Source organism: Salmo salar, chromosome ssa12 (genome assembly GCF_905237065.1).
Source record: "Salmo salar chromosome ssa12, Ssal_v3.1, whole genome shotgun sequence".
In the NCBI taxonomy this organism is placed as follows: Eukaryota; Metazoa; Chordata; class Actinopteri; order Salmoniformes; family Salmonidae; genus Salmo; species Salmo salar.
Genome location: NC_059453.1, coordinates 22,494,342 through 22,507,452, shown reverse-complemented (window position 1 = coordinate 22,507,452; position 13,111 = coordinate 22,494,342). Strand labels below are relative to the sequence as shown.

Below are 13,111 nucleotides of genomic sequence, written 5' to 3'. Positions count from 1 at the left end.
GGAACACTTAAACAACACAATGTAACTCCAAGTCAATCACACTTCTGTGAAATCAAACTGTCCACTTAGGAAGCAACACTGATTGACAATAAATTTCACATGCTGTTGTGCAAATGGAATAGACAACAGGTGTAAATTATAGGCAATTAGCAAGACACCCCCAATAAAGGAGTGGTTCTGCAGGTGGGGACCACAGACCACTTCTCAGTTCCTATGCTTCCTGGCTGATGTTTTGGTCACTTTTGAATGCTGGCGGTGCTTTCACTCTAGTGGTAGCATGAGACGGAGTCTACAACCCACACAAGTGGCTCAGGTAGTGCAGCTCATCCAGGATGGCACAACAATGCGAGCTGTGGCAAGAAGGTTTGCTGTGTCTGTCAGCGTAGTGTCCAGAGCATGGAGGCGCTACCAGGAGACAGGCCAGTACATCAGAAGATGTGGAGGAGGCCGTAGAAGGGCAACAACCCAGCAGCAGGACCGCTACCTCCGCCTTTGTGCAAGGAGGAGCAGGAGAAGCACTTCCAGAGCCCTGCAAAATGACCTCCAGCAGGCCACAAATGTGCATGTTTCTGCTCAAATGGTCAGAAACAGACTCCATGAGGGTGGTATGAGGGCCCGACGTCCACAGGTGGGGGTTGTGCTTAAAGCCCAACACCGTGCAGGACGTTTGGCATTTGCCAGAGAACACCAAGATTGGCAAATTCGCCACTGGCGCCCTGTGCTCTTCACAGATGAAAGCAGGTTCACACTAAGCACGTGACAGACGTGACAGAGTCTGGAGACGCCGTGGAGAACGTTCTGCTGCCTGCAACATCCTCCAGCATGACCGGTTTGGCGGTGGGTCAGTCATGGTGTGGGGTGGCATTTCTTTGGGGGGCCGCACAGCCCTCCATGTGCTCGCCAGAGGTAGCCTGACTGCCATTAGGTACCGAGATGAGATCCTTAGACCCCCTGTGAGACCATACGCTGGTGCGGTTGGCCCTGGGTTCCTCCTAATGCAAGACAATGCTAGACCTCATGTGGCTGGAGTGTGTCAGCAGTTCCTGCAAGAGGAAGGCATTGATGCTATGGACTGGCCCGCCCGTTCCCCAGATCTGAATCCAATTGAGCACATCTGGGACATCATGTCTCGCTCCATCCACCAACGCCACGTTGCACCACAGACTGTCCAGGAGTTGGCGGATGCTTTAGTCCAGGTCTGGGAGGAGATCCCTCAGGAGACCATCCGCCACCTCATCAGGAGCATGCCCAGGCGTTGTAAGGAGGTCATACAGGCACGTGGAGGCCACACACACTACTGAGCCTCATTTTGACTTGTTTTTAGGACATTACATCAAAGTTGGATCAGCCTGTAGTGTGGTTTTCTACTTTAATTTTGAGTGTGACTCCAAATCCAGACCTCCATGGGTTGATAAATTGGATTTCCATTGATTATTTTTGTGTGATTTTGTTGTCAGCACATTCAACTATGTAAAGAAAAAAGTATTTAATAAGATGATTTATTTCATACAGATCTAGGATGTGTTGTTTAAGTGTTCCCTTTATTTTTTTGAGCAGTATATATTCAGTCATGTCTAATAAACATGGGCAAAATAACATCAACTACTGTAGAACTAAATGTATTAGCAAATAGAAGAACATAACTACATGTATTGGTAGTACAGTACATTAACTGGATATTTCATGGGTTAAACTGTTGAAACTGGAGCAACTTTGCATGAATTCAGTGAGTCATCATGGGAATGCCTAACTGTGAGGAGCCATTTCCTGATTTCCTGATAGTGGATAAGAACCCCATCACAATGACAGACCTGTGTCTCTGCATTTCAGCCTTTCCACATGTTAATCAATGAACACACACACCCCCACAAACACTGTAGTGTACACACATACAGACACGCACAAGCACACCCTGTAGTGTACACAAATACACACACGCACACACACGCACAGACACTTTAGTGTACACACATACAGACATACACACTGTAGTGTACACACATACAGACACACACTGTAGTGTACACACAAACACAAACATCTCCCCACACCCCTCTCAGGCTCTCTCACTCAACTATGCATGTGGACCTCCATGCTATTATTTGTCATTAGTGGTTAAGTGCGAGTCCTTTCTGTGAGTTCCCCCCTCATTCGCTCTGTTCTTTCATAAGATGAAACACACCATCCAAAACAGATTCACTTCTCAGCTAAGACATTCACAAAAAGTATCGCAACTCGTACAGCATTTAATTCCGTAACATTTCTTTAGCTCATAATTACCCACAGAGAGAGAGACAGAGAGACAGAGGTGTGTTTGAAAAGAAATAACCTCTTTTCAGTAAAATGCCAACTGCCAACACTTTGAAATAAATGTGGACATAATCATAACGTTTCTCTGTAGTTGGTACGCTGGGGCTCTGAAACTAACAGTTATTTTCTGGCAGAATAGATTACACTATGGGCCCTGGTCAAAAGAAGTATGCTATATAAGGAATTGGGTGCCATTTGTCATTTGAGAGTTTGACAAAAAACAAACCTTTTTCAGTAGTAATATGCCAACACTCAAATAAATGTAGCAAGTTACAGTTGCTTGATTTTGTGAATGTCATCCCTGTTCCTCAGCTTAATATTCTAACAGCTCACTTGTACACGTATATTTAATGACCTTTAGTGGAAAAGATTAGACTATGACTGCGTTTCAAATGGCACCCTATTCCCTACAATGTGCACCACATTTGACCAGGGCTCGTAGTGTACCATATAGCAAATAGGGTGCCATTTGGGTCGCAGACTGAATGTGGGCGTGAATTCATGTAGCACAAGTCTCTCTGACACTGTCAAGAACCAATAAATTAGCATTACCTGATATAATAGAATATCACTATGCTAGCACTTTCTTCTCCCCTGCAGAACAACTTTAGCTGTCTGATGATAATCTTAGGCTACTAACACCTAAAGGAATCCTATAAGAAGACAAAACAGCAGATAAAATATTCAGTGACAAGAGCCAGGCACGGTAGCCATTTTGTTTCCTTTCAACATTCCCGATGGTGAAATTACAAATGAATTAAGGGTTTTTAACTTCAACAATCAATTTTTGTATTGGATAGCCTATGCCTTACAAGTTTATCCTTTTTTTTATCAGTGACTGACAGTAGTATACTGGCTGCGTCCTCTCTCCTCTCAAATTACCCAATTCTTATCCCTTCCTGTTAAGGAAATTGAAAGTTGGCAGCTTGCCCAGAACAGAGTTTTGGACCACCTATCATCCCACTCTAGATTGTAACTACAGTACATACAGTTTAACATAATGAAGACTGATGTAGTGAGAAGAGTGACTGCTGCTGCTGCTACTGAGTCAATCAGTCCTAAAGCAAACACTGTAACCTATATTGACATGATCATATTGTCATTACCGTAATATGACTGACTGACTGATTAACACACATCGGGTTGCACATTTTTGGGAATATTCAGAGGTGAAATTAACGGGAATATATGGGAATTAACGGAAATATATGCAAATTAATATTAATACCATTTAAATGTAGATGTTTTTTGCATTGGATATATTTACCATATCATATGGAGACAGAAACATAAACCTTTAATTAAAGTTCAATTCGTAACTAAATAGTTTTTTTTATTTCTATTGGAAGGATTTAATCATCTGCAATTATGTCTAGTTATGATAAGGTAAAATGAGTTGACTCTTCACATGGATGATTTCACTGAACAACAAAAGAAAGGGAATATTGAATGATCCCCAATGATCCATCGCATCTCCCAAAAATGTTTTCAACATACATCTCTAAAACGATAGTCTAGAAACTAAAGCTTTGGTTGTCTTCCTCTCAGGCTTCCATGTCTTCTCCCTGGACCTCCTTAATGTCCACCTCTTGAACATCAGACTCTAAGGCCTCATCTTCACTGTTACTTTCCAACCTTGTGGAGGATGACTCGTTGTCAGGCTCAAAAAGCCTCAAATTTGCCCGGATGGCCACCAATTTTTCAACCCTTGTATTGGTCAGCCTGTTGCATGCTTTGGTGTGTGTGTTTCCAAACAAGGACCAGTTGCGCTCTGAGGCGGCTGAGGTTGGTGGGATTTGGAGGATGATGGAGGCAACAGGGGAAAGAGCCTCAGATCCACAAAGTCCCTTCCACCAGGTGGCTGATGAGATATGTTGGTACGACTGCCATATTGCATCTCCATCCCAAAGCCATTGCTTGGAAGTGTACTTCGCCAGACTGCCAAGGACCTTGCCCTCATCTAGGCCAAGGTGGCGAGACACGGTAATGATGACACCATAGGCCTTGTTGATCTCTGCACCAGACAAGATGCTCTTACCAGCATACTTGGGGTTCAACATGTACGCTGCGGCGTGTTTGGGCTTCAGGCAGAAGTCTTCACGCTTTTTGATGTATTTCAGAACTGCAGTTTCCTCTGCATGCAGCAATAGTGAAGTGGCAGGACAGTACAGATTTCTTCTCTTACATCTGCAAGCAAAGTCTGAACATCAGACAGGATGGCATTGTCTCCCTCAATCTGTGCAATGGCTACTGCTATAGGTTTCAGGAATTTCAGGCTGCTTACCACTCTCTCACAAAATACATCATCCAGGAGGATCCTCTTGATGGGGCTGTCCATATCGTCAGACTGTGATATGGCCATTTCTTGGAGAGACTCCTTCCCCTCCAAGAGACTGTCAAACATGATGACAACACCATCCCAATGGGTGTTGCTGGGCAGCTTCAGTGTGGTGCTCTTATTCCTCTCACTTTGCTTGGTGAGGTAGATTGCTGATATAACTTGATGACCCTTCACATACCTAACCATTTCCTTGGCTCTCTTGTAGTGTATCCATTGTTTTCAGTGCCATGATGTCCTTGAGGGGCAGATTCAATGCATGAGCAGCACAGCCAATGGGTGTGATGTGAGGGTAGGACTCCTCCACTTTAGACCAAGCAGCCTTCGTGTTCGGAGCATTGTCTGTCACCAGTGCAAATACCTTCTGTGGTCCAAGGTCATTGATGACTGCCTTCAGCCCATCTGCAATGTAGAGACTGGTTTATCTGTTGTCCCTTGTGTAGCTGCTTTTGTAGAATACTGGTTGAGGGGGGGAGATGATGTAGTTAATTATTCCTTGCCCACGAACATTCGACCACCGATCAGATATGATTGCAATACAGTCTGCTTTCTCTATGATTTGCTTGATCTTCACTTGAACTCAGCATCCGGAAAATTAGTAGATAAAGCATGTCTGGTTGGAGGGGTGTATGCTGGGCGAAGAACATTCAGAAATCTCTTCCAATACACATTGCCTGTGAGCATCAGAGGTGAACCAGTTGCATACACAGCTCGAGCAAGACATTCATCACCATTTCTCTGACTACGTTCCTCCATTGAGACAAAAAAACTTCTGATTCCAGGAGGACCATGAGCTGTTGCTATCGATAAGATGTCTGATTCATCATTTTCACTTCGAATAGAAGTAGAGGGACTTTTGTCAGAGGTTGCTTGTTGTGAGCACTGAAGGAACTTTATGCACTTGTCCAGATAATTCTTCACATATGATTTGGCACAGTATTTGCAAATGTAAACAGCTTTTCCTTCTATATTAGCTGCAGTGAAATGTCTCCACACATCAGATAGTGCCCGTGGTATTTTCCTGTAAAGATTAGAAAAAAATAGTAAAAGAAAATAAACAATTCCATGTACAGATAAATAGTTAAGCAGTTAGATTAAAGAACTCCTTTGTAAGATACATGTTTTAAAATGAAACATGTATGGAAACAGGTGAATTAACACTCCTCAGTTAGCAGGCTCAAGCAAGTGAAAACCCACATGGAAGCAAAAACTAACTAGCCGAAATTGTTAACAAGTTAGAAATTATTTAAACACACTTTGCTGTAGGCTACTATTTATTAGTTAACAAAAAAAATCATGTTTGTCATATAAAATATATTCACCCCACCCAGTATTGTAATCAAAACTTACCAGAAAGCATGTAGTCCTTGGCTCAGACAGTGTAGTAGTGTGGGCTCAATAGCATCTCATTAGTGTGCAAGATCTTGAGAATCAGCTGTACATGTGATGAAAGAATGCATTGTGCATGCAGAGGGTTGCAATGCCATTGAATTGGGGATAGATTAACCAAAATATGCCACCAGACCTAGAATTGCCTTATGTGTATCCCACAAAAAAGGTTCACTGTTATAAGCTAACTTTTTTGATGAATTGAAGCAAAAATCTCCAAATTCCCGGGCTTATAACTTCTTTGGGATAGGGGGCGGTATTTTGATGTCCGGATGAAAAGTGTGCCCAAAGTAAACTGCCTGCTACTCAGGCCCAGAAGCTAGGATATGCATATATTGGTAGATTTGGATAGGAAAACACTCTAAAGTTTCTATAACCGTTAAAATAATGTCTGTGAGTATAACAGAACTGAAACCCCGAGGACAAACGATAAAACATTTTTTTTTTAAGTTTAGCATACCACTGATTTCAATGCCTGGCACTTTTATAATAGGGCGAAATCGTCCCCGATTGCAGTTCCTAGGGCTTCCACTAGATGTCAACAGTCTTTGGTTTATGGAAAAATGAGGGAGAAGGTGTAGTTTTTCTAAGTGGCTCCCATTTTGGCTGTAGTTTCCAAGCGCATGGCCGTGAGACAGCGCGTTCTTTTTGTTTATCTCTGGTAAAGACAATAACGATTCTCCGTCTTAAATTTGATTATTTATTTGCGTATTAGGGTACCTAAGGCTTGATTATAAATGTTGATTGACTTGTTTGGATAAGTTTATTGGTAACGTTTGGGATTCAATTTGTATGCATTTTGAAAGAGGGAAACCGAGTGGATTATTGACTGAAGCGCGCCAGCTAAACTGAGTTTTTATGGATATAAAAAAGGACTTTATCGAGTGCCAACAGAAGAAGATCTTCAAAGGTAAAGCATATATTATATCGCTATTTCTGACTTTCGTGTCGCAACTCCCTGGTTGAAAATGATTTGTTATGCATTTGTGTGCTGGACGCTGTCCTCAGATAATCGCATGGTTTGCTTTCGCCGTAAAGCCTTTTTGAAATCTGACACCTTGGCTGGATTAACAACAAGTTAAGCTATATTTTGATGTATTGCACTTGTGATTTCATGAAAGTTTAATATTTATAGTAATTTAATTTGAATTTTGCGCTCTGCAATTTCACCGGCTGTTGGCCAGGTGGGACGCTAATGTCCCACCTATCCCAAACGTCCCATGTAAAATTTCCGGAAAAATGTCTGAAATTCACCGGAAAGTTTCTGACCCTTTGCAACCCTAGACACACACAATATAGTGAAATTTAAACTGTCATCTACAGTGCCTTCGGAAAGTGTTCAGACCCCTTGACTTTCCACATTTTGTTACGTTACAGCCTTAATCTAAAATGGATAAAACATTTTAAAAATCCTCAGCAATTTACACAAAATACCCCATAATGACAGAGCAAAAACAGGTTTTTAGACATTTTTAAAAATGTATTAAAACAAAAACATAAGTATTCAGACCCTTTGATATGAGACTCGAAATTGAGCTCAGGTGCATCCTGTTTCCATTGATCATTCTTGAGATGTTTCTACAACTTGATTGGAGTCCACTTGTGCTAAATTCAATTGATTGGAAAGGCGCACACCTGTCTATATAAGGTCCCACATCTGACAGTGCATGTCAGAGCAAAAAACAAGCCATGAGGTCGAAGGAATTATCCGTAGAGCTCCGAGACAGGATTGTGTCAAGGCACAGATCTGGGGAAGGGTACCAAAACATTTCTGCAGTCTTGAAGGTTCCCAAGAACACAGTGGCCTCCCTCATTCATAAATGGAAGAAGTTTGAAACCACCAAGACTCTTCCTAGTGCTGGCCGCCTGGCAAAACTGAGCAATCAGGGTAGAAGGGCCTTGGTCAGGGAGGTGACCAAGAACCTGATGGTCACTCTGTCAGAGCTCCAGAGTTCCTCTGTGGAGATGGGAGAACCATCCAGAAGGACAACCATCTCTGCAGCACTCCACCAATCAGGCCTTTATGGTAGAGTGGCCAGACAAAAGCCACTCCTCAGTAAAACGGTACATGACAGCCCATTTGGAGTTTCCCAAAAGGCACCTAAAGACTCTCAGACCATGACAAACAAGATTATCTGGTCTGATGAAACCAAGATTAAACTCTTTGGCCTGAATGCCAAGCGTCACGTCTGGAGGAAACCTGGCACCATCCCTACGGTGAAGCATGGTGGTGGCAGCATCATGCTGTGGGGATGTTTTTCAGTGGCTGGGATTGGGAGACTAGTCAGGATCGAGGCAAAGATGAACCGAGCAAAGTACAGAGAGATCCTTGATGAAAACCTGCTCCAGTGCGCTCAGGACCTCAGACTGGGGCGAAGGTTCACCTTCCAACAGAACAGAGATCCTAAGCACACAGCCAAGACAATGCAGGAGTGGCTTTGGTACAAGTCTCTGAATGTCCTTGAGTGGCCCAGCCAGAACCCGGACTTGAACCCGATTGAACATCTATGGAGAGACCTGAAAATAGCTGTGCAGCAATGCTCCCCATCCAACCTGACAAAGCTTGAGAGGATCTGCAGAGAAGAATAGGAGAAACTCCCCAAATACAGGTGTGCCAAGCTTGTCGAATGTCGTCGACATTGACATGATATCATTAGCATAACTTACTACAATATACATGTAGATGGTCATCTATACAGTGATCTATCTTGACATGAACATATTGCCACTGACATGACTGACTTATACAATATACATCTAGTTATCTATACTGACACACACCATGTGTCTGCCTGATCTCCTTCTGTGTTTCCTGTGAACAGCTACTAGTGTATAAACCTGAGAGAGGCATTCAGGGCAGCCAAATTACATGCTGTCACTGTGAACCACCGGCTATGCAGTGATGTTGTACACACATACACACACACACACACACGCACACAAACACACACGTGGGTGGTTCGACGGGTCAATCTGGAGCATGACAGGAGTCTTCGTTGCTCCTAGTGATTACTTACCCACACACACAAACAAGCAAGCAAAGACACAGAGATGCCTGTGTTATACTGGCTTATGGAAGTGGCCTAGGGAGAGGATTAGAGTTGAGAATACACACTCACACACACACACACACACACACACACACACACATTACACTATCTGTCTGGGTTTGAGTCCATGACCTCTGCCCCCTCCTTGTCCCCTGGCACTGACTACCCCTTGCTTCTCTGGCTTCACCCACCCCCTCTACACCCTTTGGCAGTGACAAGTGAAAGTGGAGCCAGCCTGGGGAATTACCAGCCACTTTACTGAGGCTGGGGTCTAGCCAACAGAAGCTGCCCCTGCCCTATATGTGTGTATGTATGTGTGTGTGTGACGGCCCCTTGGTTGTCCTTCCCTCTGGGCAAAAAGCTGTTAGCCTACATTAGTCTTACCATTAGTCCTATCATTAGTCCTCCCATTAGTCCTATCATTAGTCCTACCATTAGTCTTACCATTAGTCCTCCCATTAGTCCTCCCATTAGTCCTACCATTAGTCCTACCATTAGTCTTACCATTAGTCCGATCATTAGTCCTACCACTAGTCTTATGTTTGATGTATTAGAATAATTGATTATGCTTATGTTATATTAATAGAAGGGGAGGGGTTATAAGACCCCTCCCTCCTTACATTTATAGGGTCCTAGACTACAGATGAACAATATATATATTCATTATATAGTTTTAGAATTGTTCCACAGTTGTTCTCTCTCTCTCTCTCTCTCTCTCTCTCATAATGTGTGACTGAGACAGAACTCTGCAGGGGAGTGTGGGAGATAAGAGACTACTCAGACATTCCACAATAAATCAACTTTGGGGAGGGGACATTTATTGCCTAGCTTTTAGATAAACACTGAAACTCTATGTTTGTATAGCTATGGATGCAGGGTTTTGGTCTCAGAAGTAAAAAGGTAATGATGCAGTCAGTGACATCACTAAGGCGGGACTTCGGTTTAATAAAACAACTTGAGACCTTTTGTTTGATGCAGAACTTACTCAGCAACATTCGTGCTATGTTCCTGTTTGCCAACTTCTGTCTGCAATTACATTAATAAAGGTTTTTGAATTATTTAATTAAAGATATTGTCATAATGCTAATTTCACCAATGAGTAACTGATTGATAAGGAAACGAGGAAACGAACCCTAACAGTCCTATCATTAGTCCTACCATTAGTCCTAACATTAGTCCTACCATTAGTCCTACCATTAGTCCTAATATTAGTGTACTAGTGCCTAGTAATGGGCTTTAAGAGTAGAGGAGGACCATATCCTCACATCTCCCACTAGCATTTAGCCTGTGTGTGGATATTGATGTCTTGAATGGGAACGGGTTTCCACTCAGCACACACACACACACACACACACACACACACACACACGAATAGACACATCCATGCACGCGCATGCGCACACACACTCCATTGAGAATTGAGCTAATGATCATATGTGCTGGTTTGACTTGCAAATGCATGTCTGTCTACGTCCTGTTTGTGAGAGAGAGAGAGAGAGAGAGAGAGAGAGAGAGAGAGAGAGAGAGAGAGAGGGCTTGTGTGTGGAGGAGTGTGTGTGTGTGTGTGTGTGTGTGTGTGTGTGTGTGTGTGTGTGTGTGTGTGTGTGTGTGTGTGTGTGTGTGTGTGTGTGTGTGTGTGTGTGTGTGTGTGTGTGTGTGTATGTATGTGTATATGTATGTATGTGTATATACTGTTTGTCTGAATGCATACATTCTGTGTGTATGGCTGTCCGAAAGAGATTCTGATTATTATGATAATTGTTTTTTTACAAGAAAAGGCCATAAGGTCCTCATGGAATAACAGGAACATTCATACGCTGTTCCTAGAATTCAGCATCTCTGCTCAAACTTCTAAGAAAATGTCTTCTAGAACGTTGTAACACTTTATGGTGTTTAATCAGGTTTTTAGTACTATGGCCCATGTCAACCTTGGTGGAATTATCTCTGATGGTCACAAGAGACAGAAGGGTTCCATAGAGCAGGGTTCTGCCCCCCCCCCCCCCCCAAAAAAAATGTGCAAGCAGGGAGGGGGCCCAGGACCTAGGAGGGGGAGGGGGAGATTAACTAGACACGATTTGCTTCCTGTAGTAAGTGAATATAATCCCCTTAGGAAAAAGTAGTTACTGCCTTCTGTCATACAGCATGAGCTAATGCATCAAATTGTAACTTGATATTCCATTAGTCTCCTGCATTAGGCATAGGGGCTAAGGCTAGCCAATTTAGAACATAGTTTATTTTCATTTGTTTGTAAAATATTATGTACCTTTAAATATATCATTTTACTAGTTTAAAGCTTAGTTGCTACATCCCCTTTTGGAACGATAAATGAATAATACCCATTGATTATTGAAGAATATAATTTGCCTCATGAGCTTAGTTCAACTGTTGTGGGCCTACCCCATCAGAACCCAAAATATAAGCTTGTTTAACTCCAATGTTTGTAAACAAAATAAATGTAAACACTGTATAGCCTCACTGTATAGCCTCACTGTATAGCCTTTGTAAACAATATAAATGTAAACACAGTATAGCCTCAAAACATAGTTAAAACTATATTGTTGACATCACGGATGTCTTTGCATCGATAGATCTAACGTTCTGAATTTGATAGTAGTTACATTTCTCCAGGCCCATCCCTAAACGTTTTACAAAAACAAAAGCAGGGAGTCGCTTTGTTTTTGTTTCTTTTAAGGACTCTCGCTTTAATGTCTTTTTTTTCCGTGATCCAATTTTTTACCGAAAATATTTGAAACAAGAAAGTTCTCACCTGGAGCCTCCGACGTCGAATGATTCCAGAGTCATCCATGGCACTGGCGGGAACATGCGAGTCGCGTGCTTTGGAGTAGTATCACCTGGTCTCGTGGCCCGGTGTGGTCACCTGGTGTCTCCAGGTAACGGGACAGGGCATGGAGTTCCCGCGTGGCACTGGCCAAGAACACTCCCGTCTCTCTCCTCTTCACTGGTGCGACAAAGCCTCTAGTCTGCTCAACTCACAAACCAAAAACCCATTCCGCCAGACTAACATCTGGTCCTGTACCCTAAACTACTGTTCTAGCAAGTGCTAATGAAGCAAGTTCCTGAAGGTACCAGCATGACCTAATGTCCTTAATACATTGGACTATAGAGAGGAGCCTGAAGTAGCCTAGTCGAATTTTAATTGTGGCCTACTTTTTAAAATGTAGGCTAACACACATTAAATTAAAATATATAGACAGAAATAGCGTATCAATTATGGAAAGTACTTTAGGTTAAAAGTAGTGCACCTTCAGTAGTGGATTTAAATATGCAGGTTTTCATATGATTATAATTCTTCAATTATTTGATTGAATGTCTGTTGTTTATTTCCATGTTTGTGTTTATTCCTATGGTGATGTTTTCATTGCACTGTGGCTGTCCATTCACTTCAGCACTTCGGGATTTCTGTCCTGTGTTGAATTAATCTGGTGTCCAAAAGCCCCCTTTATAACGCATTTGTTGTTATAATAGCCTAATGTAGACTACTGTAAACTACTAGCATATGCAATGGAGAAACACGCCATATAGGCTACAATCATAGCTACAGTAAAATGTATGCAGATTGAACCTCAGCGCGCAGATCAAGCGACACGTGTACGCATCTTCGAATCCTCCCAACACGCAAACCCCATCCGGTACACTCGTTTGACATCTGTTCGATGTTCTATGGATTCCCATAAGGAGCAAAACACGCAACCTTATACATTCATTTCTGATCCATGCTGAATACTACCCCAGAGTTTACTGCTTAAAACAAAAGCGTTTTGCTCGCTTTTTCGTGTATAATCCTTGTGTTATCCCACAGATTAGGGCTATTAGCTACATACCGTTTCCTCATCTCATCCGCGCGCAGGTGCTGCCATATTATTTTCTGAACGTGTCACTCTCATCCCTTATAGTTTTAATATCCACTGTATAATGATGTTTACCCTGAAGACGAAGTGGTTTGTAATATATATCGTGATATATCTCTCGCCATTCCATTCCCTACCTCCCACCTCCTTCTAAA

At 42.5% G+C, this 13,111-nt stretch overlaps 1 protein-coding gene across 1 annotated transcript in view; it reads right to left on the bottom strand.

Moving 5' to 3' along the window:
• The window catches only part of LOC106564511 (microtubule-associated serine/threonine-protein kinase 1), an 89,230-nt gene extending 76,119 nt beyond the window's left edge, over window positions 1-13,111 (bottom strand). The window contains exon 1 of the mRNA XM_045691045.1: window positions 11,855-13,111. Within this exon, the coding sequence (XP_045547001.1) occupies window positions 11,855-11,893 (39 nt within the window). The 5' untranslated portion in view covers window positions 11,894-13,111. The remainder of the gene's footprint in view (window positions 1-11,854) is intronic.